Source organism: Spermophilus citellus, assembly GCF_964194105.1.
Source record: "Spermophilus citellus genome assembly, chromosome: 4".
Classification (NCBI taxonomy): domain Eukaryota; kingdom Metazoa; phylum Chordata; class Mammalia; order Rodentia; family Sciuridae; genus Spermophilus; species Spermophilus citellus.
The window spans coordinates 67,520,694-67,543,087 of record NC_138185.1 but is presented as its reverse complement, the minus strand read 5'-3'; the positions used below and the strand labels follow the sequence as shown (position 1 = coordinate 67,543,087).

General features: G+C 35.5%; 1 protein-coding gene across 2 annotated transcripts in view; it reads right to left on the bottom strand.

The window, feature by feature from the left end:
• The window catches only part of TICRR (TOPBP1 interacting checkpoint and replication regulator), a gene marked incomplete at its 5' end in the record, with an annotated part of 42,509 nt that overhangs the window by 6,447 nt on the left and 13,668 nt on the right, over window positions 1–22,394 (bottom strand). Inside the window, 13 exons of one of the 2 annotated variants that reach the window (XM_081292262.1) lie at window positions 45–179; window positions 932–993; window positions 2,358–2,448; window positions 7,617–7,781; window positions 10,026–10,083; window positions 13,330–13,426; window positions 13,936–14,175; window positions 14,344–14,423; window positions 14,501–14,594; window positions 15,132–15,232; window positions 16,461–16,612; window positions 20,931–21,149; window positions 21,929–22,068. In XM_081292262.1, the coding sequence (XP_081148388.1) occupies window positions 45–179; window positions 932–993; window positions 2,358–2,448; window positions 7,617–7,781; window positions 10,026–10,083; window positions 13,330–13,426; window positions 13,936–14,175; window positions 14,344–14,423; window positions 14,501–14,594; window positions 15,132–15,232; window positions 16,461–16,612; window positions 20,931–21,149; window positions 21,929–22,068 (1,634 nt within the window). The remainder of the gene's footprint in view (window positions 1–44; window positions 180–931; window positions 994–2,357; window positions 2,449–7,616; window positions 7,782–10,025; window positions 10,084–13,329; window positions 13,427–13,935; window positions 14,176–14,343; window positions 14,424–14,500; window positions 14,595–15,131; window positions 15,233–16,460; window positions 16,613–20,930; window positions 21,150–21,928; window positions 22,069–22,394) is intronic. The other variant, XM_081292263.1, reaches the window with a different exon arrangement.

Here is a 22,394-nt window from a genome sequence, read left to right as displayed (position 1 = left end):
ACCAAGTCAGCATGGATTTGTGAAGCTAGGTGGGCCCATGTTACCTGACTTGTCTTGATGGAAGGAGTGGACTCTTTGCACACTTCGAGACTTTGGCTGAGATACAGAGTAGAAGGAACCAGAATTTGTTCTGCTAAATGACAACTGCTTGATTCGAGGACTTCGTCTCAAACTTATTTCTGCAGAACCAGAAACAGAATTAGTATCTAGGGAGAACTACAAGTTTAGAATTTTCCCATACTGTCAGAAATGGGCAAAATTTATGTAATACCACAAACAGGATGGAAATTCAACAGTGGCTATATGAGATTTTGAAGTCTCTCTTAAATAGCTAAAGAGGTTTGATATATGGTCCCAATAAGGTATTAAAAAAAAAAACACTGGCCCACTTTCAGAAGTCTTATAAACTGCCACCTGATATAGGGTGAAAAAAAAGGTATGTATAATGTGCCATTTGTTAAAAAACAAAAAACACAAACAGGCTTCATATGTGCATGCTATTTATATTTGTATCAAAATTATACTGGTAAGAGTATATGCTATGTATTAACAAAGTATATCTGAGTTGTGGGACTATCAAGTAATTTTTCAAAATTTTGTCTTCTTTATACATTCAATTTTTCTACAACATAAATTACTTGAGCAATTAAAAAAAGAAGTTTGTGAAAATTCCTCCTTTCATATATTTTCTAAATGAGCCATAGCATTGTGTGTAACACAGTAGTTTAGCGCCCCCAGTCCCACTTCTATTACATAAAAATATTTCTTCTCCAGAAATTCAATTAATTTCATGTAAAAGAACATTCACTTATAAATAGTGAGCTACACTGTGTACGTGTGGCCATCAATTTCTGTAAATTGAGGATATGCCGAGTACAGAAATGTTTATGTAGAAGCTGGCAGAATGTAGAAGTATAGTGGTAGTACTCACCATCTTCTCCTTTTATAGGAGACTCTTCTACAACATCAATATTAGGACCAGGATCAGAAGACCTTAAGGAATAATCAGCATAAGGATTCAATATTATTATAATTAATGCACATTAAAACTAGAGACAGGTTTTCATCTAACAAGATAACAAAGAACAGTGTTTGACAATATTAGTGTTTGTAATGATTATTATTATTTTTTGGTATTGGGGATTAAACGTAGGGTCTTGAGCATTTAAGCACAAACTCTACCACTGAGCCATATCCTCATTCCAACATATCAATATTATTGTGAGATGGTTAGCATGCTTTTAAAAAAAAGCAATTTTATAACATCAAAATTATTCTAAAATATATTAATTAATACTTTTTTTTTTTTTGTACTAGGGATTTACCTGGGGCCCTTAATCACTGAGCCATATCCTAGCCCTTTTTATTTTGAGACAGGATCTCACTAAATTGCTTAGGGCCCCAAATCTCCAAGTTACAGGGATTCCGGGTATGTACAACCACATCTAGCAGCTCAAGTTTCCATTTAAGAGCTTTAATTTCTGCCATTTTGTCAAGGACTTCTTACCCACCAATTTTACTGTAAACTTTCACCAGTATGTAACACCTGTCAACAAATAATGATAAGATGGAGTTTGAACAAGATGAAAAAGATGTGTATGGCTAAAAACCTTGGACATTATATATAAAAGAGGAGACGACTCTGAAAGGTAGAGAGACGGCAACTTAGTTGAGGACTTTAGGACCTGAGAAAAGATGGTGCAGTGAGCTCCCTTTCTTTCTGCTGCACACATCCTAGCTGGGTTCGGGAGAAGCTGAAAATGTACATATGCCGATAGATAGACAGATAGACAGACAGGTGGATAGAAACAAACAAAAAAAAAAAACAACATACAACCCAATGCCACACAGAGAGACAGCTTTCTCAAGCCAAAGAACCAGGAAAGAGGCAGCCTAGCAAGACAGAATACTTCAGATAACTACCCTTCTCAACTGATCATTGCAGAAAAAACTGCAGCCTCACCCATACCTCTGTCAGCAGTAGCTGAGCTGGGATCCTAGACTTCTTGCTTTGCCTGGCAGGAACAGGGGCATACCATTTTGCATATCAACAGGTGAACTGATTTAAAAACTGCAGACTATTCATTTGATGGATACTACTCAGCAATGAAAAGGGATGAACTACTTACATAAGCAACAACAAATCTCAATGATACCAAGTAAAAGAGGCCAGACAAGAGTATACTCTGTATGGCTCTCCTGCCCACACAATATTATAGAGTCCTTTGTAGTTAATAAGCAACATGGTTAAGATTGAAGTTTGGATTGAAGGTCAAGAGAAGGCAAACAGTGGCCCCCAAGATCACGGTGAAGGTAGTTTGAGTGTATGCAGAAGCCTGGACAAGGATGTCACTCACCTGCCCTTGATTTGTCTATGAAGTAGTCTCTTGGAGACTTGCTTATGTACTGGAGTCTCAGTCACACTCTTAGTCAGCAGTTTGTGATAACCTAAAATGTAAAAAAAGCAACTGAATTTATATATGGTCTATTAGCTAGCTAGAGTAGATCTTTTTAAGTTTTGTCTTTATAAAACTCAGTGGGATAGAAAGTTTACCAACATTATTAGAGATTAAATAATGACAGACCAATGTAAAATACTTCAAAATTATTTATCACATAAGCAATCCTAAAAAATGAAAAGTGCTCACTTCTTAAGACTAACATACCTATCCACCTCATTAGTGGTTCTTATGAGGAAATAATATGTAAAAATAAGAACATGCCATGCAAGTATTAATTATTAAGATAAATCTAGTTGGCATAAGATATCTCAGAATACGTAGCCAAGCTACATAAGGGGAGGTCTGGTTTAGAGTAAGTTAAAAATGATAAACTTGCTCAGTGGTGGAGTGCCTTCAAAGACCTAGGTTTGATTCCTAGCACACACACACACAAAAGGGTGACATCAGCCGAAATGATGGAGAAGGACCTCTGAAAAAAAATCCTCCTCTTAAGGAGAAAGAACTCTGGAAAAAATAGTTATTTTTAGAACTCTGGAGATTAGCTAAAGGTTTGCAGGAAAAATGGCCAACTCTCAGGAAGTACAGGGAGGATTATGGTACTTTAACCTGCCCTAGTCCCAATACCCATTCCCTAGCCCTGTGGTCACCTTGAAAACCAACAGCCCTATAGTTTCTGGATGGGGCAGAATGGGATTAGAGCTCCTCCAAAGCACTTCTCCCATAAACCTGTCATCATTTGACCCTACAGTTCCCTGGAAAATCCTACTCACAAGACTGGTCTCTACTTATCAGACTTAGGACTCACCTGGTATAAACTACCTTTTCCCTGGAAGCAAGTGTTTATTGAAAGTGTTAAATATCACAGCTGCCTGAGGTGGTGATAATATGTGGAGAAGAATTCTACACCCAACAAAACCACAGTTCAAAACCAAAGGAGAGGGCTGGGGTTGTGGCTCAGTGGTATAAAGCTTGCTGAGCATGCGTGAGGCAGTAGGTTTGATCTTGGCACCACATAAAAATAAACAAAAATAAAGGTATTGTGTCCATCTACAACTAAAATATATATGTAGGAAAAAAACCAAAGGAGAAACCGACATATTCCCAGATTAAAACAAAACCAAAAGCTGTGGTTGTAGCTCAGTGGTAGAGTGCCTGCCTAGCATGTGTGAGGCATTGGGTTCAATTCTCAGTACCACATATTAATAAACAAACAAACAAACAAACAAATAAAATAAAGGTTCACTGACGACTAAAATAATATTTTGGATGTGATGGCACATGCCTGTGATACCAGTGACTTGGGAGGATGAGGCAGAAGGATCACAAGTTTAAGGCCAGCATGGGCAACTTAGCAAGATCCTGTCTCAAAATGAAAACATAAAAAAAGAGCTGGGAGTGGGCTGGGGTTGTGGCTCAGCGGTAGAGCACTTGCCTAGCATGTGCGAGGCCCTGGGTTTGATCCTCAGCACCACATAAAAATAAATAAACAAAATAAAGGTATGTGTCCAACTACAAGTAAAAAATAAATGTTAAAAAAAAAAAAGAGCTGTTTTACAAAAACTGGAGTGGTAAGGTACTTCTGGGTTTGATCCCAATCCAAGAAGAAACAACAACAGGGTTGGGGTTGTGGCTCAAGTGGTAGCACGCTCACCTAGCATGCGTTAGGCACTGGGTTTGATTCGCGACACCACATAAAAATAAAATAAAGATATTGTTTGTCCACCTAAAACTAAAAAATAAAAAAAATTTAAAAATTAAAAAAAGAAACAACAACAACAAAACCCAAACAGAATTTATCACCAGATGGCCTGTCCCGCACATAGTACTAAAAGGGAATCCTTCAGGCTGACAGGAAAGGGCAAAAGAGTAATTAAAATGCAGAAGAAGCATTAAAGTAAACTGGGTCTGATTAAAAAAAAAAAACTTATAAAAGACAGTATTAAAAATTTTTTGTTTATAACTTTTTCTCACCCTGTGATTTAAAAAATGAAACCAATATAAATCTATATTGACATGGGCTGGGGCTGGGGCTCAGTGGTGAGTGCTCGCCTGGCATGCATGAGGCACTGGGTTCGATCCTCAGCACCATATGAAAGTAAAATAATAAAATAAAGATATTGTGCCCACCTATAACTAAAAAATAAATATTAAAAAAATCTGTATTCACAGACATAAAATATAGAGACATCATTTGTATGACAGCACAAAGGACAAGAAATAGAATTACATAGGAGCAGTTTTTATAAAACTGAAATCAAGCTGGTATCAATTAGAACTTGGCTGTTTAAATTATTAATTGTAATCCCAAGGGCAGGAACTCATGCACAAAGATGGATAGGAAAGCTCTAGGGATTGGTGACACCATAAGCTACAAAGAATCAAATACTTGGGAACTCTGAAACCTGGCCGGACACTTATTAGAACCAGGAGGTGCTTGATGAGGAGAGATTGCTGATATTTAGAAGGAATGAAGCCCACGAACCAGGGACTGCCCCCTTTCCTCAGCCCCACTGCAGCTGTGGGACAGCAATCCCTATTCTAGGAGCAGCTGGCTGGTGTTAGGGCAGACAGCAGTCCTCCTAAAGTCCGGAATTGTATCCTTTGGTCAGTCTAGGGATCCTGTGGGACTGATGCACATAGCATGGTTTCTGCCCTCTCAGGCTGCAATGGCTTTCTCTAAAGTACCTAATGTAAGATTTAAAAGGACAGAAATGCCTTCTCCTCACCCCATTTTGGGAGCCAGACATTTAAGGAAATCTTTATCAGGTCACTGGCTGGCCACAGAAGAAAACAGAAACTTCAGCAACCACACACAACAAGGAGTACACACTTCACAAAAAAAATAGTTTGGAAAAGCTACAAAAGGAAAGCAGCAGCCCGCAAAAAGCAAAATCAGCCATCCCTGAGGGCTTGGAGAATCAGATTTCTATAATTAGCATATCATAATATCCTTCATTCCTACTTCTTGACAAAAAATTACAAAGTATACAAAGAAATAGGAAAGTATGGCCCACTCATAGGAAAAAGAATTTGACAGAAATCAAAATTACCCAATCTGAGCAGAAAGAAAAAAGAATGAGGAAAATGAACAAAGCTTGAGGAACCTGTGGGATACCACCAAGCATACCACCATCAACATGGGAAGCCTAGAAGAGACAGAGGCAGGAAACTGTTTTGAAAAAGTAATACTTAAAAATTTCCTAAATCTGATGAAAAACATGAACCTACACATCCAACAAGTTCAATGAACCCCAAGCAAGAGAAATCAAAGAAATTTATATTGAGATATTATTGTCAGAGCAGGGCCTGCCTGTAATCCCAGCAGCTTAGGAGGCTGAGGCAGGAGAACTGCAAGTTCAAAGACAGCCTCAGAAACTTACTGAGTCCTAACTTAGTGAGACCTTGTCTCAAAATAAAAAAATAAAAAGGGCTGTGGATGTGGCTCAGAGGTTAAGCGCCCCTGGGTTAATCTGCAGTACCAAAAAAAAAAAAAAAAAAAAAGATAGTATTATGGTACTTTTGGCTTATAACTCCTCTTTTTCCCCCTATGATTTAAAAGGAAAAAATACAAAACGATAATTATCAATCTGTACTAATGGCCATACAATGCACAAAATGTACTTTATGACCATGACAATAAAGGGGAGGGACAAAAACATACATGAACAAAGTATATACTATTGAAACTAAGTTGATTTTATCCAAACTAGGCTGTCTTAAGTTAAAGGTGTTAATTATGATTGCTAAAATAACCACTAAGGAAATAACTACAAAACACACAGAAAAATAATGGAGGAAACAAAACTATAAAAAAGTCAGGTTATACAAAAACAAACAAACAAAAAACAAAAAAATGGAGGAACTGGGGAAGAAAAAGGAATAAAGAATACAGAAAATGAAAAAAAAATGGCAGCAGTTGTTCCTTATCAGTAATTACTTTACATGTAAATGGATTAAACACCACGATTAGAAAGCAGAAATTAGCAGAAGAGATTAAAAAAAACAACTCTATGCTACCTACTAGAGACCCAACAAAGATACAAAGGTTGAACATTAAAGGATAGCAAAAGATACCACATTCAATGGAGCTGCTTGGTTATATTATTGTCAGACAAAATAGAATTTAGGCCAAAAATGTTGCAAAAGACAAAGATTTTACATATTAATAAGAAGATCAATTCATCAAGAAGATACAATTATAAACAGATACATCTAACAACAGAATCCCAAAACATATGAAGGAAAAACTGACAGAATAATTATTGTTATATTATCAATAATTATTACATTATACTTTCAAATAATGGTTTGAACAATTCTCTTCAAAGAGAAGATCAACAAGGAAAAAGGAAACTTGAATAACACCATAAACCAATTAGACCTGACATAAATCTATAGAACACTTTACTCATCCAGAGCAGAACATACATTCTTCTCAAGCACACATGGAACACTCTCCAGGACAGATCAAATATTAGGCCATGAAATAAGTATCAATACACTGCCCCGGGGCTGGGGATGTGGCTCAAGCGGTAGCGTGCTCGCCTGGCATGTGTGTGGCCCGGGTTCAATCCTCAGCACCACATACAAACAAAGATGTTGTGTCCACCGAAAACTAAAAAATAAATATAAAAAAATTCTCTCTCTCTCTCTTAAAAAAAAAAAAATACACTGCCCCCCCCTGCAGTGCTGGGGACTGGACCCCAGGCCTTGCATATGCTAGGCAAGTAGCTCTACCACTGAGTCCTATTCCCAGTCTAAGTGTCAATAAATTTATAAAGACTGAAATCATACAAAGTATGTTCTCCAACCCAAATGGAATGAAACTAGAAATCAATAGAAGGGAATGTGGGTGACTCCCTAACAATGGGAATTAACTTTTCAAAATAACCAGTGGGTCAAAGAAATCACAAGGGATTAGAAAGTGTTTTGAGATGACAGTGAAAAAACATCACAGCAAAACTTACAGGATACAGCTAAAGCAATATTTAGACAGGAAACTGTAGCTATAAATATGTGTACTTGAAAAAGAAAGCACTAAAATCAAACCAAGTAGAGAGAAGGAAATAAGTGAAATAAAGATTAGAAAAAGAGAAAAGTTGAACTTCCTTGAAGAGACGAACAAAACTGACAAACAAAATTCCTCTTGCTTACCCTGAAATGTGGTACTTTTGTTGGTCTTTTTGAAGTTGTCGAGTTTACGGTCCAGACCTTCCACAATTGATACGGAATGGCTTCTAGGCAATCCCCGTTTTAGTGATCTCTTTGAAGGAGAAAACATTGCCTCGTTGAAGAGATTTCTTCGAACTTTGGTCACTTCTGAAAGCGTGGTGCGGGTGGGAAGAAAGAAAGTCAAATATTCTCATCAATAAGACAGAAGAGCTTTTATCCAGAGAAACGGTTTAAGGAAACTACTGTACTGATTGCTATTTTCACATTTACTAAAAAGATTTCTTTAGGAAATCCAAGTGTGATTTAAAACATTTACTCTTACAGATTCAAAAAATTTTTATGTATGAGGTAGGGATAATATCGTGTTTTTTTTTTGCACGGGGATAACTAGGTGTTTCAGCATCATTTGGATCCAAGATTATTCATTCCCTAATGAATTGTCTTGGCATCCTGGTCAAATAATCAACTGATCATAATAATTGCTAAGGTGTTTTGTGTGTGTGTGTTACTGGAGATTGAACTCAAGGGTGCTCTTACTACTGAGCTATATCCCCAGGCCCCTTCTTTTTTTAGAGAAAGGGTCTTGCTAGGCTGGCTGTGAACTTGTGATCCTCTTGCTTCAGCTTCCTGAACAGCTGAGATTATAGGCATGTACCAACATTCCCAGTGATGTTTTAATTCTTTTTAAAATGTTAAACAGATTTCAGCAGTAAAAACATCTAGTCCTGAGCATTTCTTTGTGGGAAGTGTTTTCATAACTAATTCAATCTTTTTTAACTTGTAGATCTATTTAGATTTTCTTTTTCTCCCAAATCTCTTTTTCAGTAGTTTGTGTCCTTCCAGGAATCTGTCCATTTAATCTAGTTTACCTAATTTTTTGGTATACAGTTGTTCATAATTTCCTACCACAACTTTGGTTTAAATTAACTTTTCAGGAATACAAAGAAGGCCCACATCATTTATTAAATTAGAAGCTTTACACATTATAAAACAGAAATAATCCTTATAGAAAAGGATGGTTGATTTAGGTTATGGTTAATATGGTCTAGTGTTATTTCTCACTTTGGACCTTTTTGTTGTCTTGTATTTAGCTCTGCCTGAGTACAGAAACTCTCTTTATTCCATAGATTTCTTCTTCTGATGACTTTACTAGTCTGCTGGGTTATTTTTATTTTTAGTTCATTTTTGGGGGGAGTGGGTAGGGTGAGGGGGAGATAGGGTCTCACTATTTTGCATGGGCTAGTTTTTAACTTGTAGGTTCAAGTGCTCGTCCTGCTTCAGCCTTCCAGGTAGCTAGGACTATCAGTGTATGTCACTGTGCCCAGCTTGCTGGGTTATTTTAAATTCAATTCTTGATTTCAGAGCATGGGTGAGTCTGAGTCTAGAAGAGTTAAAGTTAAGAAAACAGCTAACAAGTTGATAAACACTTGACCAAACTAGCAAGATGGCACCTTAATCTTAAGCAAAATAACCTGGTAGAGGTAAATCTAAAATTCACTAAGGGTGAATTCAAAGAACAGCTCACTGAAATAAAACCAAATAATCCAGGATCCACCAACTGGGAGCAGTCTATGTTAACCCATAAATGACATAAACATTAATGTTAATGACACCAACAACACATTTCATGTTTCAAAAATTTTTCTCTATTAGGCTGTCTATGAAACTGATTTGTGACCTGAAAGCCAAATTTGATTTGTTATTTTCTACTTTCTCCTGTGTTTTAAAATATTTAATATCCAGATAATTTTTCAAAAAATAGCACAATAAACATAAATTTGCCAACTGTCAACTTTTGCTTTTTCCCTTCATCTCTCTTTCTCTGATGTATATATATAATTTTTCTACCCAAACCCAGGAGAATAAGTTGTGGATTTCACAACTCTTCCCTTCCCTATGTCAGCATATGTCTCTTAACAAGGACATTCTCCTACATAACCATGATGCCATTATTACATTCATCAGTATTATCTAGCATACTACCTTTCTTCTAATTTTTATAGTTGTCTCAATAATATACTTTATAGTTATTTTTTCCTTTCTAAATTTAAGATCAAGCAGGGATCATGGAGTGCATTTAGCTTTCATGCTTAAACTCTTTTCATCTAAAACACTTCTTCTCTTTGCTCTTTTGTTGTTGTTTTGGTATGGTTTTTTAGGCCTTCATGATAATAACATTTTAAAAGATTTCAGGACAGTTATTTTATAGAATCCAGTATTATTGGATCATGTGAATATCTTATTTGCCTGAATAAGATATAGGGATGTATTTTGTTAACCAAGGATTTAAAGCCATAATTTACAGCTGAATGCAGCTGCTTAAATACCTGCAATCAAAATAAATTTGTCATTCCAGTGAATAGATGCATACCCTGGAAGAACAAAGCATACCTTGTACTGTGTCCTTCCCTGGGAGTCCAGGCTGCTGGGGGGCAGGGTGAAAGTTCTCCTGGAAAATGAGAAAATCCTATAAGGAAATTTACATAAGTATTCATTTAAACTGAAAGAATAAAAGTTCCACATACAGCCCTTCAATCCTTGCAGTACAGGAACTCATAGGAGAAACAATAAAACACACTAAGGTAGATGTTCCAAAGATGTTCTCTACCACATTGTGATAATACAAAGTAAGAATGAACTAGTAAATGATTTATACACCCATCCAATGCAGATATTAAGAGAATAAGAAAGGAAGACTTATAATGCAGAAAGTGAACTGTGATGGGGGAAGATTTTTTTTTAAAGCAGAATAATAAGTATAGTAGATGAAACCATATTTAATATTTATGTGTATATGGTAATATTACAGATAAGTATAGCCTTTGATGATTGCTTGTGGTATACACAGAAAAGGGTTGGGACTATATATAGCAAACAATTGGTGATTGTATCTGAACAACTGATGGCGAAGGAATACATTATTAAATTTATATGATTTAAAGTTTTTTTTTTAACCAATGATCATGTATACATTTTATATCTAAAAACAAACAAACAAAAAAAAAAAAACAAAAACAAAAACAAAAAAAATCAAATAAAAAAAAACCCCAGGGATCCTGTAATCCCAGAGGCTCAGGAGGCTGACATAAGAGGATTGCAAGTTCAAAGCTAGCCTCAGCAACTTAGCGAGACCTTGTCTCAAAATAAAAAATAAAAAGGGCCAGGGATGTGGCTCAGTGGTTAAGTGCCCCTAGGTTCAATCCCTGGTAGCAAACAAACATCAAACACCCAGGGAAAAACCACACAAATTAAAGCATAGCTATATGCTTAGGAATGTCTCTGTATCAAACTTTTATTTACTTACTATTCTAGTAAAGGATTTAGAAGTCTAAGCCCCAGATGTATCTAAATAAGGGAATGGTTTCTCATGATTTGTTTTGTCAGTTATGCTCTTATAATCACTGAAGATTGAGCAGAAACTTAACAAATGATGTCAGTGATACAACGAAGGTTTTGTTGCAAAAGACATGAAAAGTGGTAACTCTTAGTCATTTACATTGGTTGATAATAACTCTTTTTAAAGAGTTAAATTATAATTGTAAAAATATGTTCAACGTTCAGTTTCCTAATCCAGGGATCAGCAAACTACTGTATACAGACCAAATCTGGGCCATCTCTTATTTCGGAAATAAAGCTTATCGAAACATGGCCGTGCCTGTTTGTTTACATACTGTCTGTGGCCAATTTCCTACAACAATAGAACTGAGGCAATGTGCCAGAGACTGCATGACCTGCAGTCTTAAATATCTACCATCTTTATAGAAAAAGTTTGTCAACCCTTGTTAATCAATATATTTGATATAACTGAAAGGAAAACTGACAGTGATGTCCATGAGGCACTGGGTAGAATCAAGCTTTTTAAAAAATCATTGTGCTCTTCCGGAACATATATTAATTAATATATACACTTATACATTAACTATACATTAATTAATACATATTAATTAATATATAAGTTCACTGCTTCTAAGTTCACTACATTGCTACTTCAGAAAATTCAGATTTACTATATAAAAATTAAACATCTGGTCCTTTCAGTTGAAGTGCTGTGATTAACTACAGCACTAACTTTGACATGAAAAAATTTATTAACCAAAATCAAATCCTGATCTCAGTAAATTTGGTCTTAAAGAAATAAACACTCTTGGCCACTATAAAAATAAAGGTTCAAATAATGTTAGGAAGTGCAAACATCATTGTAAATTCTAGTGAGAAAGAAGGTCTAACAATCTTTATCTATCCAGTTTTGGATTTCTCACTCATCAATCAGGATTGCAAGATATGTAAGATTCACATCTTATTTTCAGGAGAGGTATGGTAGGAAAGTAAACACTACCAACTCCTGCTCGGGCTGGGATTGTGGCTCAGCGGTAGAGCTCTCACCTAACGTGTGCAAGGCCCTGAATTCAATCCTCAGCACCACATAAAAAATAAACAAACAAAAATAAAGGTATTGTGTACAACTAAAAAATAAATATTAAAAAAAAAAGAAGAGGAACTCCTGCTTCCACTGCCACCTATCTAGATACAGAATAAACCACTATCTTAATGATTAAGGTTTCTGAAGCTATTGCTCATAGAACTTTAACTCTTCTCAGTTTGTGCAGTTCAAGTTTCACTGTACTTTTAGTCTCCCTTCTTCCTTAGTAAGCAGATTCCAGCTAGGTTTCTTTTTATTGCAACCAATAGAAACTTCAAGTATTTATGCCTACTGCCACAGAAAAACCAATTGCATTCTGACTTCATGTCAGTCATTATCTTTTTATTTTTACTTTCAAACTTGTCACTAAAGTAAAATAAACTTGTTAGTGAAGTCAATTTGTTATTGAATTAAAATATATACCCTGAAAAAGTGTATATATGTGTGTGTGTGTGTGTGTGTGTGTGTGTGTGTGTGTGTATGTATATATATTTAAAAAGTACTTTTCTGGGAGACAAAGTCCTATTATTATATACTATTGTATATAAACTTTTCACTTATTTTGATATTATTTGAGTTTTGTTATCTATATTAAAGACTTTGAATTAATTTATCCATTTTTTTTTTAAATGGTGCCAGGGATTGAACCAAGGGGCACTTAAACCACCGAGCTGTATCCCCAGCCCTTTTTGTATATTTATTTATTTATTAAAGAGAGAATTTTAATATTTATTTTTTAGTTATTGGCGGACACATCTTTGTTTGTATGTGGTGCTGAGAATCAAACCTGGGCCGCACGCATGCCAGGCGAGCACGCTACCGCTTGAGCCACATCCCCAGCCCTGGATTAATTAATTCTTAACTTTTACTTGCTATTTTTCTCCAAATTACCTCTATCATACTCTTGGGTAAAATGGTTAATATCATAATGAATTTTTATTTCTCTTCCTCTTGGGTTATAGTCTTATGTACATTCATAAGAATATTTAACATCAGTTGAGCATCTGTAATCCCACAGAAATCTGAAGTGCTCTAAAATCCAAAATTGTTTGAGCATCAATATGTTCTGTGTAAATACTCCAAAATCCAAAAACTCTGAAAACCGAAATACTTCTGGTTTCAAGCATTTTGGATAAGAGATATTATTTTTGTATCCTCCACAGTCAATTTCCTAAAAAGCAGAGACACTGTCTTTCATCTTTATTTATTGTGTAAACTCAAGACGGCAGGAACAACTCAATTAATGCTGTTTCATATTTATTGGAGATTACTTACTTTTTTTGTAGTTCTCTTGGACACTCTGGGAACTTCAATTTGTCGAAGATTCTGTGAAACCTCTGCAATACTTTTATGTCTTATTAGTGCATTTTTCCTTTTAAAAATAGAAAGAAAGTCAAGATACAGTAGATAAAAGTACATATGGTTAAATTGGAATGGAATCAGAGTCTAAAATAAAACTTTACATGAATATAAGCCAGATATCTTGGGGTTGAACTAGAGTTTATTAAAAAAAAAAAAGTCAAACCCAGAATTTCCAAAAATAACCACTATATGTTCAACTAGTTAATAATAATAAAAAGCATCCAAGGAAACTTAAAAGTAAGCTGAAACTCTAAGCTTATTTCATAAAACGTTCCTAGTTCTGGAGACCTGATGTGAACAGTAAAAAAAAGGGCTTTAGGAACTACAAAATCAACACTATTTATTTCCTAGGGGATAAAAATAGGCTCAGTTGACTGGTAGGAGCTCGGATAGTTGGCTTTTGTGATTCAGATATAAGAATGACTATAATTCAATATATTATAGGGACAAAAACTAGACTATGGTTTAAATATACCCTTTGACCTATAACAGTATAAGTAGTTTCTTTGGAGTTCCTACCTTCTCTTCTTTGCTGATCTGGTACGGAGCTCCTCCAGTTGGTCAGATTCAGTGCCACCAGACACTGATTGGTGAGCACTGGATGAGAGAGGCATGGGAAGAAGTGGTGATTTGCTCTCTTGTGTCATAGAGTCATCACTGAAAAAATCTGTAGGAAGGACACTAGCCAACTTCTGAGGAATCAGAAACCCGAGGCTGTTGTAAAGATTTCCAAGTATCTTTGGGATGGAGTCGACATACCTGTGGAGGAGATTGGTTAAATACAGAACAGAGAACTACCATCTCACTCCCTCTATTCAGTCCTTTATCCGACATGAGAAATAGTCCTTATAATCCCATAACAGATAATACTGTGTGTAGTTCTTGGTAAAACAATTTTGAAGTTAAGTTGGTAGCTATCAAACTTACAATCTCAAAATCTCCTCCAGAAACTTGGCTAGGTAAGCTGGATCTTCAGTCACACACACCATGCGCAGCAAATTTGTCACCTGATGAAGAATTTAGAAAATGACCATATGCCCTCTGTGGGGCAGCTGAAAATACTAGGACATAACTATACACTTGCCTCCTCCACTACTTGGTCCATCTCATCTGCACTTTCCAGTATCAAAGGGCACTGCAGACACATCTCCAGATGAAGAAATACCTGAAGCTGACACCTTGGGAGAAAAAACACTCAGTCATATCTACTTTTCATGCCACTTAACTGAAAAACTCCCTTCTTTAAGTACAGATCTATTTATATAAGAAATGACTAGTAAGAAGCTGGGTATGGAGCATATGCCTGTAATCCCAACAACTTCAGAGGCTGAGGCAGGAGGATTGCTAGTTCAAGGCCAGCCTCAGCAACTTAGTGAGAGCCTGTCTAGAAAACAAAAAGGGCTGGGGATGGTACTCAGTGGTAGAGCACCCCTGGGTTCAATACCTAGTACCAAAAAATAAATAAATAGCCTCTGCTTTCTGCAAATACTGATTTGCTAATTAGGTAAATAGGTGATTCACACTACACATCAAAATATCACAAAGAATCAGCTACAAAAGTACCTTCAATCCCAACACCACATATATACACAAAAAGCACTTTCAAGCAACTGGCAGTTTTAAAGTGATTGAAGCAAATCTTGAGAATTCTGTTTTAGAGCAATGGCAAAATAAATAAATAAATAGATAAATAAATAAATAAGGTAGTTACTTACTCTCTGACTTTGTCCTCTTTATCCAGTTTTTTCCCTGCATTTTGTCGGAGACTTTTACTTGTTTTTAAGAGGTTACTTTTTACATGATTCAGACAGTTCACCTAAAAATACAAAATCATTACATAGAAGAATACTAAGTTTCTGTGGTATATATACATAATGGAATATTACTTAGCTTTAAATAAGTATGAAATATGGCATTTGCCAGTAAATGGAAGGAACTGGAGAATATTGTGCTAAGCAAAATAAGCCAATCCCAAAGAACCAAAGGCTGAATGTTTTCTCTTACATGCGGACACTAATTCACAATTGAGGAAAGGGAAAATAGAGTTATTTTGGACTAGACAGAGGGGAGTCTAGGGAGGGGAGGGGGCTTGGGTTGGGGATAGGAATGATAGTAGAATTAACCAGACATTATTACCCTACGTGCTTATTTGATTACATGACCTGTGTAACTCTACATCATATACAACCAGATGAATGAGAAGTTATACTCCATTTACGTATGATGTATCAAAATGCATTCTGTTGTCATGTGCAACTAATTAGAACAAATAAAATATATTTTAAAAAAGAATACTAAGTTTCTTATCATTATTTCTAATTTCTTATAAAATGCCCAAATGAGGGAAATATATTCCCATTACCAATTTTCTTCCTTTCGTTTGCATGAAAAGTAGTGAATGAACATCTTCTTTTACTTAGTCAAAAAGTAGTTGCAAGCAATTGAGCATGGATACATCAAGCCCACAGACTTGAAAGTAGTGATGGAGAAGCCTAAGTGTCATAAATAACTCCTGTTCACTTTAGAGAAGGAGTCCTGCTTTTGCCACAAAGCACAAATAAAAATAATAATATGCCCTAAAATGGTGATTTTTAACACTTCTAGTCATAAGCATTAAGGAAGCTTTTTAAACTATAGATGGCCAAGTCCCAGTTCTAGAGATCTGGAGTTAATCTATCAGTCTGAGGGAGCACACGCACACATGCACGCACACACACACACACACACACACATACACAAAACCCAAACAAATAAAAAAACCCCAAACCCAAAATGTTCTTGGTGCAGCAGAGGTTAAAACCACTGACTTAATTCATATAGTCAAGATGCAGCTCAAATGAGTAAAGAGCTTTTTCATTAGGAGGAAATGGACATGCCCCATTTCTTTAATTTCCACCTTATCAGTTCTTCATGTCCATCTTCCAAACTCTAGAACTGTACTCACTTCTCTTTTTTGAATCATGTACAGTAAAATGGAAATCTCCAAAGATACATGAATCAAACCCATCAACAATCAACCAAAGGCATTATCCAAAATTTCTTACTTCTAATTCCTTAGTTCCTTTGGATTTTAGAAACATTTTAATGGTTGAGATCATGTTCCGAGCACATGAATATAACATGCTTTCTTCTGTGGCCACAGTCTTTTGGTAATTCTCACGTATGTAAGATAGCAGCTCTTCCTCAGTTTTAAAATCTGTGAAAAAAAGTAAAATTGACCATCACATTTGGCTCATGTCATTGTATAATTTAAGTTAGTGGTTATCAACTCAGAGGGATTTTTGTCTTCCCACAGGACTTCAGACTATGTCTGGATTGTCTCCACTGGGGGAGGTAGTGGGTTACCGGCGTCTGGTATATAGAGGCCAGAGATGTTATTAAATCTCCTACTGTGCACAGGATAGGCCTCACAACAAAGGACTATCCAGCTCAAAGTATCAATGGTATCAAGATTGAGAAATTAGAGATTAATAAATAAAAATAAATAAATAAACTTTGAGCAATAATTATTGCATGATATCACCTTTGAGTTACTAATGCCTTATTCTTTCTCTTTAAATTTAAATCACATTTTGTGTGTGTGTGTGGGGGGGGGGGTTAGGGTCCTGGGGATTGAACTCAGGGATACTTTACCACTGAGCTATACTTCCATTCCTTTTTATTTTTTATTTTGAGACAGGGTCTCATTAAGTGATGGGCTTCTATTCCTTGAAAAGCTGGACTATACCCAAAAGACCTAAGAAGAGCATACTACAGGGACACAGCCACATCAATGTTTATAGCAACACAATTCACAATAGCTAGAATGTGGAACCAACCTAGATGCCCTTCAATAGATGAATGGATTAAAAAAATGTGGCATTTATACACAATGGAATATTACTCAGCACTAAAAAATAATGAAATCATGGTATTTGCAGGCAAATGGATGGCATTAGAGCAGATTATGCTAAGTGAAGTTAGCCAATCCCTAAAAAACAAATGCCGAATGTCTTCTCTGATATAAGGGGGGTGACTCAAAATGGGATAGGAAGGAAGAGCATGAGAAGAAGACTACCACTAAATAGGGAAGAGAAGTGGGAGGGAAAAAGAGGGAAGAGGGGAGTTGCACAGAAGATGGGAGGAGAACCTCATTGTTATACAGAATACATATATGATGTTGTAATGAGAAAAAGAAAAAAAAAGTGTGTCACATTAGATTGGATAGAGAGAAAGGATGGGAGAGGAGGGGAGGAGTCGGAAGGATAGGAAGGGCAGCAGAACAGAATAGACAATATGATTAATGTATGTACATTCCATGTACGTATTATATATTAAAATGCATTCTACTGTCATATACGACTAAAAAATAAATAAATAAATAAATAATTTTTAAAAATAAGATTAAAAAAAAAAAAAAGATGGGCTTCTAAACTTTCAGATCCTCCTGTCTTAGCTTCCCAAGTCGCTAGGATTACAGCCTTGGACCCTTGGACCCAGCTAAATCATTCTTATCTTGGTATTGTTTTGTCTAGAATTTTATTTGACTTTTCTTTCTTTTTATATATACATACAGAAAGTAATTAATCTTCTCAAATCAAACACACATGTTAAAAAATGTAAGGCTAGGAAAAAACCAAAACTCTTTGTTCATAAATGACATGATTATCTATGTAGGAAATCTGAAACAATCAAGAAAATTCCTTGAATTAACAAGGGATTACAACAAAGCTGCACAATGTAAGGTTAATATGTAAAAGTTCATCACTTTCCTGTATATCAATAATGTACAAGACATACAATTAAAAATGCATGTTTAATTAACAATCACATTTATATTAGCACCCTCAAAAAAACGAAGTACTCAGGAAGTACTAAGTACTAAGCTGAACAAAATACAGATAAGATCTATTTGAGGAAAGCTACAAAGCTCTCTGAAAAAAAATCAAAGAACTAAATAAATGGAGTAGTATTCCATGTTCATTAATATAGAAAGACTCCATATTGTCAAGATGTCAATTCTTGCTGGGCATTATGGAGTACACCTATAATCCTAGCATCTTGGGACACTGAGGCAGGAGGATCACAAAAATCGAGACCAGCCCCAGCAACTTAGTGAAATCCTGTCTCAAAATAAAAATTAAAAATGGCTGGGGATGTAGCTCATGACAAAATATCCCTGGGTTCAATCCCTAGTATTAAAAAAAAAAATCAATTTGTCCCAACCTGACCTATATATTTAATGCAAACTCAATCAAGATCCCAGTAAGTTGTTCTGTGAATATTGACAAACTGATTTTAAAACTTATACAGAGAAGCAGAAACAAAATTACCAAAGAACGGCAAATAGTCAAACATTGGTAAACTTGATTATAATGGATATATGTAAAACCAGGTACTTAACATTAGATAATACACATTATTTTCAAGTACACATGGAATATTAACAAAACCTGACCACATATTAGACCAGAGTTTTAGCAAATATTAATCAATAACTTACAGACAACATTGTAACATTGTATAAGCACAATCTAAAAATATTAAGAATAAAATAAGATACTCCCTTACTTTAGGAGTGTTAGAAGAATCAGTAAAAGTCAAAAACAGCATTCTCATGTATAATGCAGCTAAATTTATACTTTTAGGAAAATTTATAAGCTTATATCATTATTTTTATTAAAAAAAGTTCAAAAACCATTAATTAGCTAAATATTCAACACAAGAAGTAATACAAGACAATAAGCCCCCAAAATAAGAGAGCAGGTAATAATAAACATAAGAATAGAAATGAATTAAATAGAAAACAAGTCAGGTGATGACGGGTACCAGTAGTCCCAGCTACTCAGGGAGGCTGAGACAGGAGGATCTTTTGAACCAAGGAATTTGCAGACAATCTTTGTTGTTTGTAAGACACTGGCTCAAAACCAACAAACAAAGATACCCCTACAACAGGGGCTGGGGTTATAGCTCAGTGGCAGAGAGCTTGCCTCCCACACGTGAGGCACTGGATTCGATCCTCAGCACCACATAAACATAAATAAAGGTATTGTGTCCATATTTTTAAAAAAATTTAAAAAAATACCCACAACAATAAAACACAATGAAACAATAGCATCCAACAGAGACAAAAGATATATTTTATATATAAAAAGAAAGAAAAGCCAAATAAAATTCTAGAGAAATCAATACCAAGATAAGAATAATTTAGCTGGGTCCAAGGCTATAATCCCAGTGACTTGGAAAGCTAAGATAGGAAGATCTGAAAGTTAGAAGCCCATCCTAACAACTTAATGAAACCCTGTCTCAAAAAATAAAAAGGGATGGGAGGGAGTATAGCTTAGTGGTAAAGTATCCCTGAGTTCAATCCCCAGGACCAAAAACAAAAGTGATTTAAATTTTTTTTTTTTTTTGAGAGAGAGAGAGAGAGTTTTCAATATTTATTTTTTAGTTTTCGGCGGACACAACACCTTTGTTTGTATGTGGTGCTGAGGATCCAACCCGGGCCGCACGCATGCCAGGCAAGCGCGCTACCGCTTGAGCCACATCCCCAGCCCCATGATTTAAATTTAAAGAGAGAAAGAATAAGGGATTAGTAACTCAAAAGTGATGTCATGCAATAATCATTTTATAAGCTATAGTCATAATCAACACCTCTAGGACTGGCATCATTGCTGTGAGTTAAGAATGTACCCTGGGAATAGGAAACAGTAATTTCATCTATTTAATAAAAAAGAAGGAAAAAATAGGAAAATAAAAGCTACTGGATTGAATTCTTTTGCTCACTTTCAAAGACCGCAATACCTAGGCTTGGGTTACTCATGGACCCCTTTCATTTTCCTTTATCCACAAATGTAAAACTTCTTTAACTACGTGTCATATAGCCAAGACATGGACCTTGTTTGAGACTTTGCTGGTGCTAATACCCCATCCCATAATGCTCTTCTTTTACTTTCTGCCTTCCAATCTCTGCTCACTCTTGAAGTCTAATCTGGTTCCAGGGGTGCCTTAGAAGCCTCTTTATCCTGTTCCAGCCCTGACCTCCCTTTCTCAACTACTAGTGTAGTCTTTACTTTTCAAATGGGCAAGTGTCTTCTGTTTTAGATGCTTTGCTCTTATATATTAACTTCATTAGTTCATTCTATATATATTATACATGTTAATACATATTAGCTTATTAATGCATTAATTTTATCTCTATAGTTAAATCATAAATCTAAGAATATGACATGATCTTATATATATTCATCAAAATATAATTTTTTGTATGCAGCACATATTCAAGAAATGAAGGGCTGGGGCTGTAGCTTAGTGGCAGAGCACTTGCCTACAATGTGTGGAGGCACTGGTTTGATCCTATGCACCACATAAAAAATAAACTAATAAAGATATTGTGTGTCCTTCTACAACTAAACAACAACAACAACAAACAACAACAACAAAAATGAAGAGATAGGATTAAAGCATATTTGAAAAATATGAGGGGTGTAACAGAGCAAACATAGATACAAAAATGCTGTAGAACGGAGGAATACCTTTAGGTTTAGAACTTCTTAATGTTCTTCCTTTGTCTTCCAGTTTATCTGCTGTTCTTCCACTGGCTATCTTTTGGACCCCCTTTTCTCCAGCCACATCTGGACTGCCATCTGGATGTAACTTCTGAGCCTTTACATTCAGCCTTGCAACGTTCAACATCTTCAGGGAACGGCACATGGTATTCATCTTCTGTCTCACTGGAGTGCGAGGAATACCACCTACCACAAGGGCAGCACAGCAGGAAAAGTCAGCCCACTTTCACTTCTGTGCAGTCAGACTGCTGTGAAAGAACACTGAAGTGCAGCATCTCCCTTCAGAATGATCTAAATTCGCTAGTTCCTGTATGTCTTTCTACCCATAACACAAGGTAGAAAGAGAATCCTTTTTTAGTTCAAATTCAGGAGCTAAACATTTTGATGATTTTGACATAAAGCAAACACACTCATTTTGATGTTACTCAATGGCCATAGGGTGGTGATAAAACTTCTTTTTTCTACCAAACTCATCTGAAAGGCAATTTAGCAATGCACATGGAGAGACAGTTTTCTTACTCTTTAACATAGTAACTTTTTTTTGCAACCTTCTGCAAAGGTAATTACTCAAAAACAAATTACCCACATGATGTATACTGTAGTATTACTTATAATAATAAAAGCAACAATCTAAACATTAATTTTGTAAATTTTATTAAGCAATGAGATAGAATAATAAAAAGGCAAAGTAGGCTGTACAAGCAGAATAAAAAAATTATATTTAAATCTATTATAAATTTGAAGATAGTTTATTATTCATTAGGAAACTAGGATTGTAATTTTTATCACTATTGGACTAATATAAATATTTGCAAATTTGAAATATATGAATTTGTCCTTTATTTAGTTACCATTTGAACCTTAATTCAAGGAATGTTAATCTTTTAAATGTACATCTTAAGAAAAAGACTGGCCATTAAAAAGAAAAAAGACTTCCTTAAGAAATAGCCTTTCTATGTGCTTACGTTTCTTTTTGCTGTCTTCTTGATTAGCTACAGTAGATTCTTCACGAGATTTTCTCTGGTAGTGCTCAGAGAGGCAACGTGTTAATTCACTCTCAGTTTTAGAAAACTCTTCCTTATTAGCTGAGGTAGCTTGTAGTAACCTGCAAAGTCAAGATGTCTAATATAAAACCAAAGTTCCAATTTATCCAGATTGAACTGCAGATTGAACCCAGGGCTTTACATACAGTAGACAAATACTCTAATACTGAGCTACATCAACCCAGCTCTCTTAGGGCCTCAATACGTTGCCCAGGCTGGCCTTGAACTTGAGATCTTCCTGCTTCAGCCTCCTGAGCAGCAGGGATTAGAGACATATGTCAATGTCTAGCAGGATTCTTGATGAATTAGGATACATGTCTAATTACAACTATTTCCCTTTGGGCTTCCATAGTTACTTTTTACTCAGTTTCCATATATTAATAAAGTA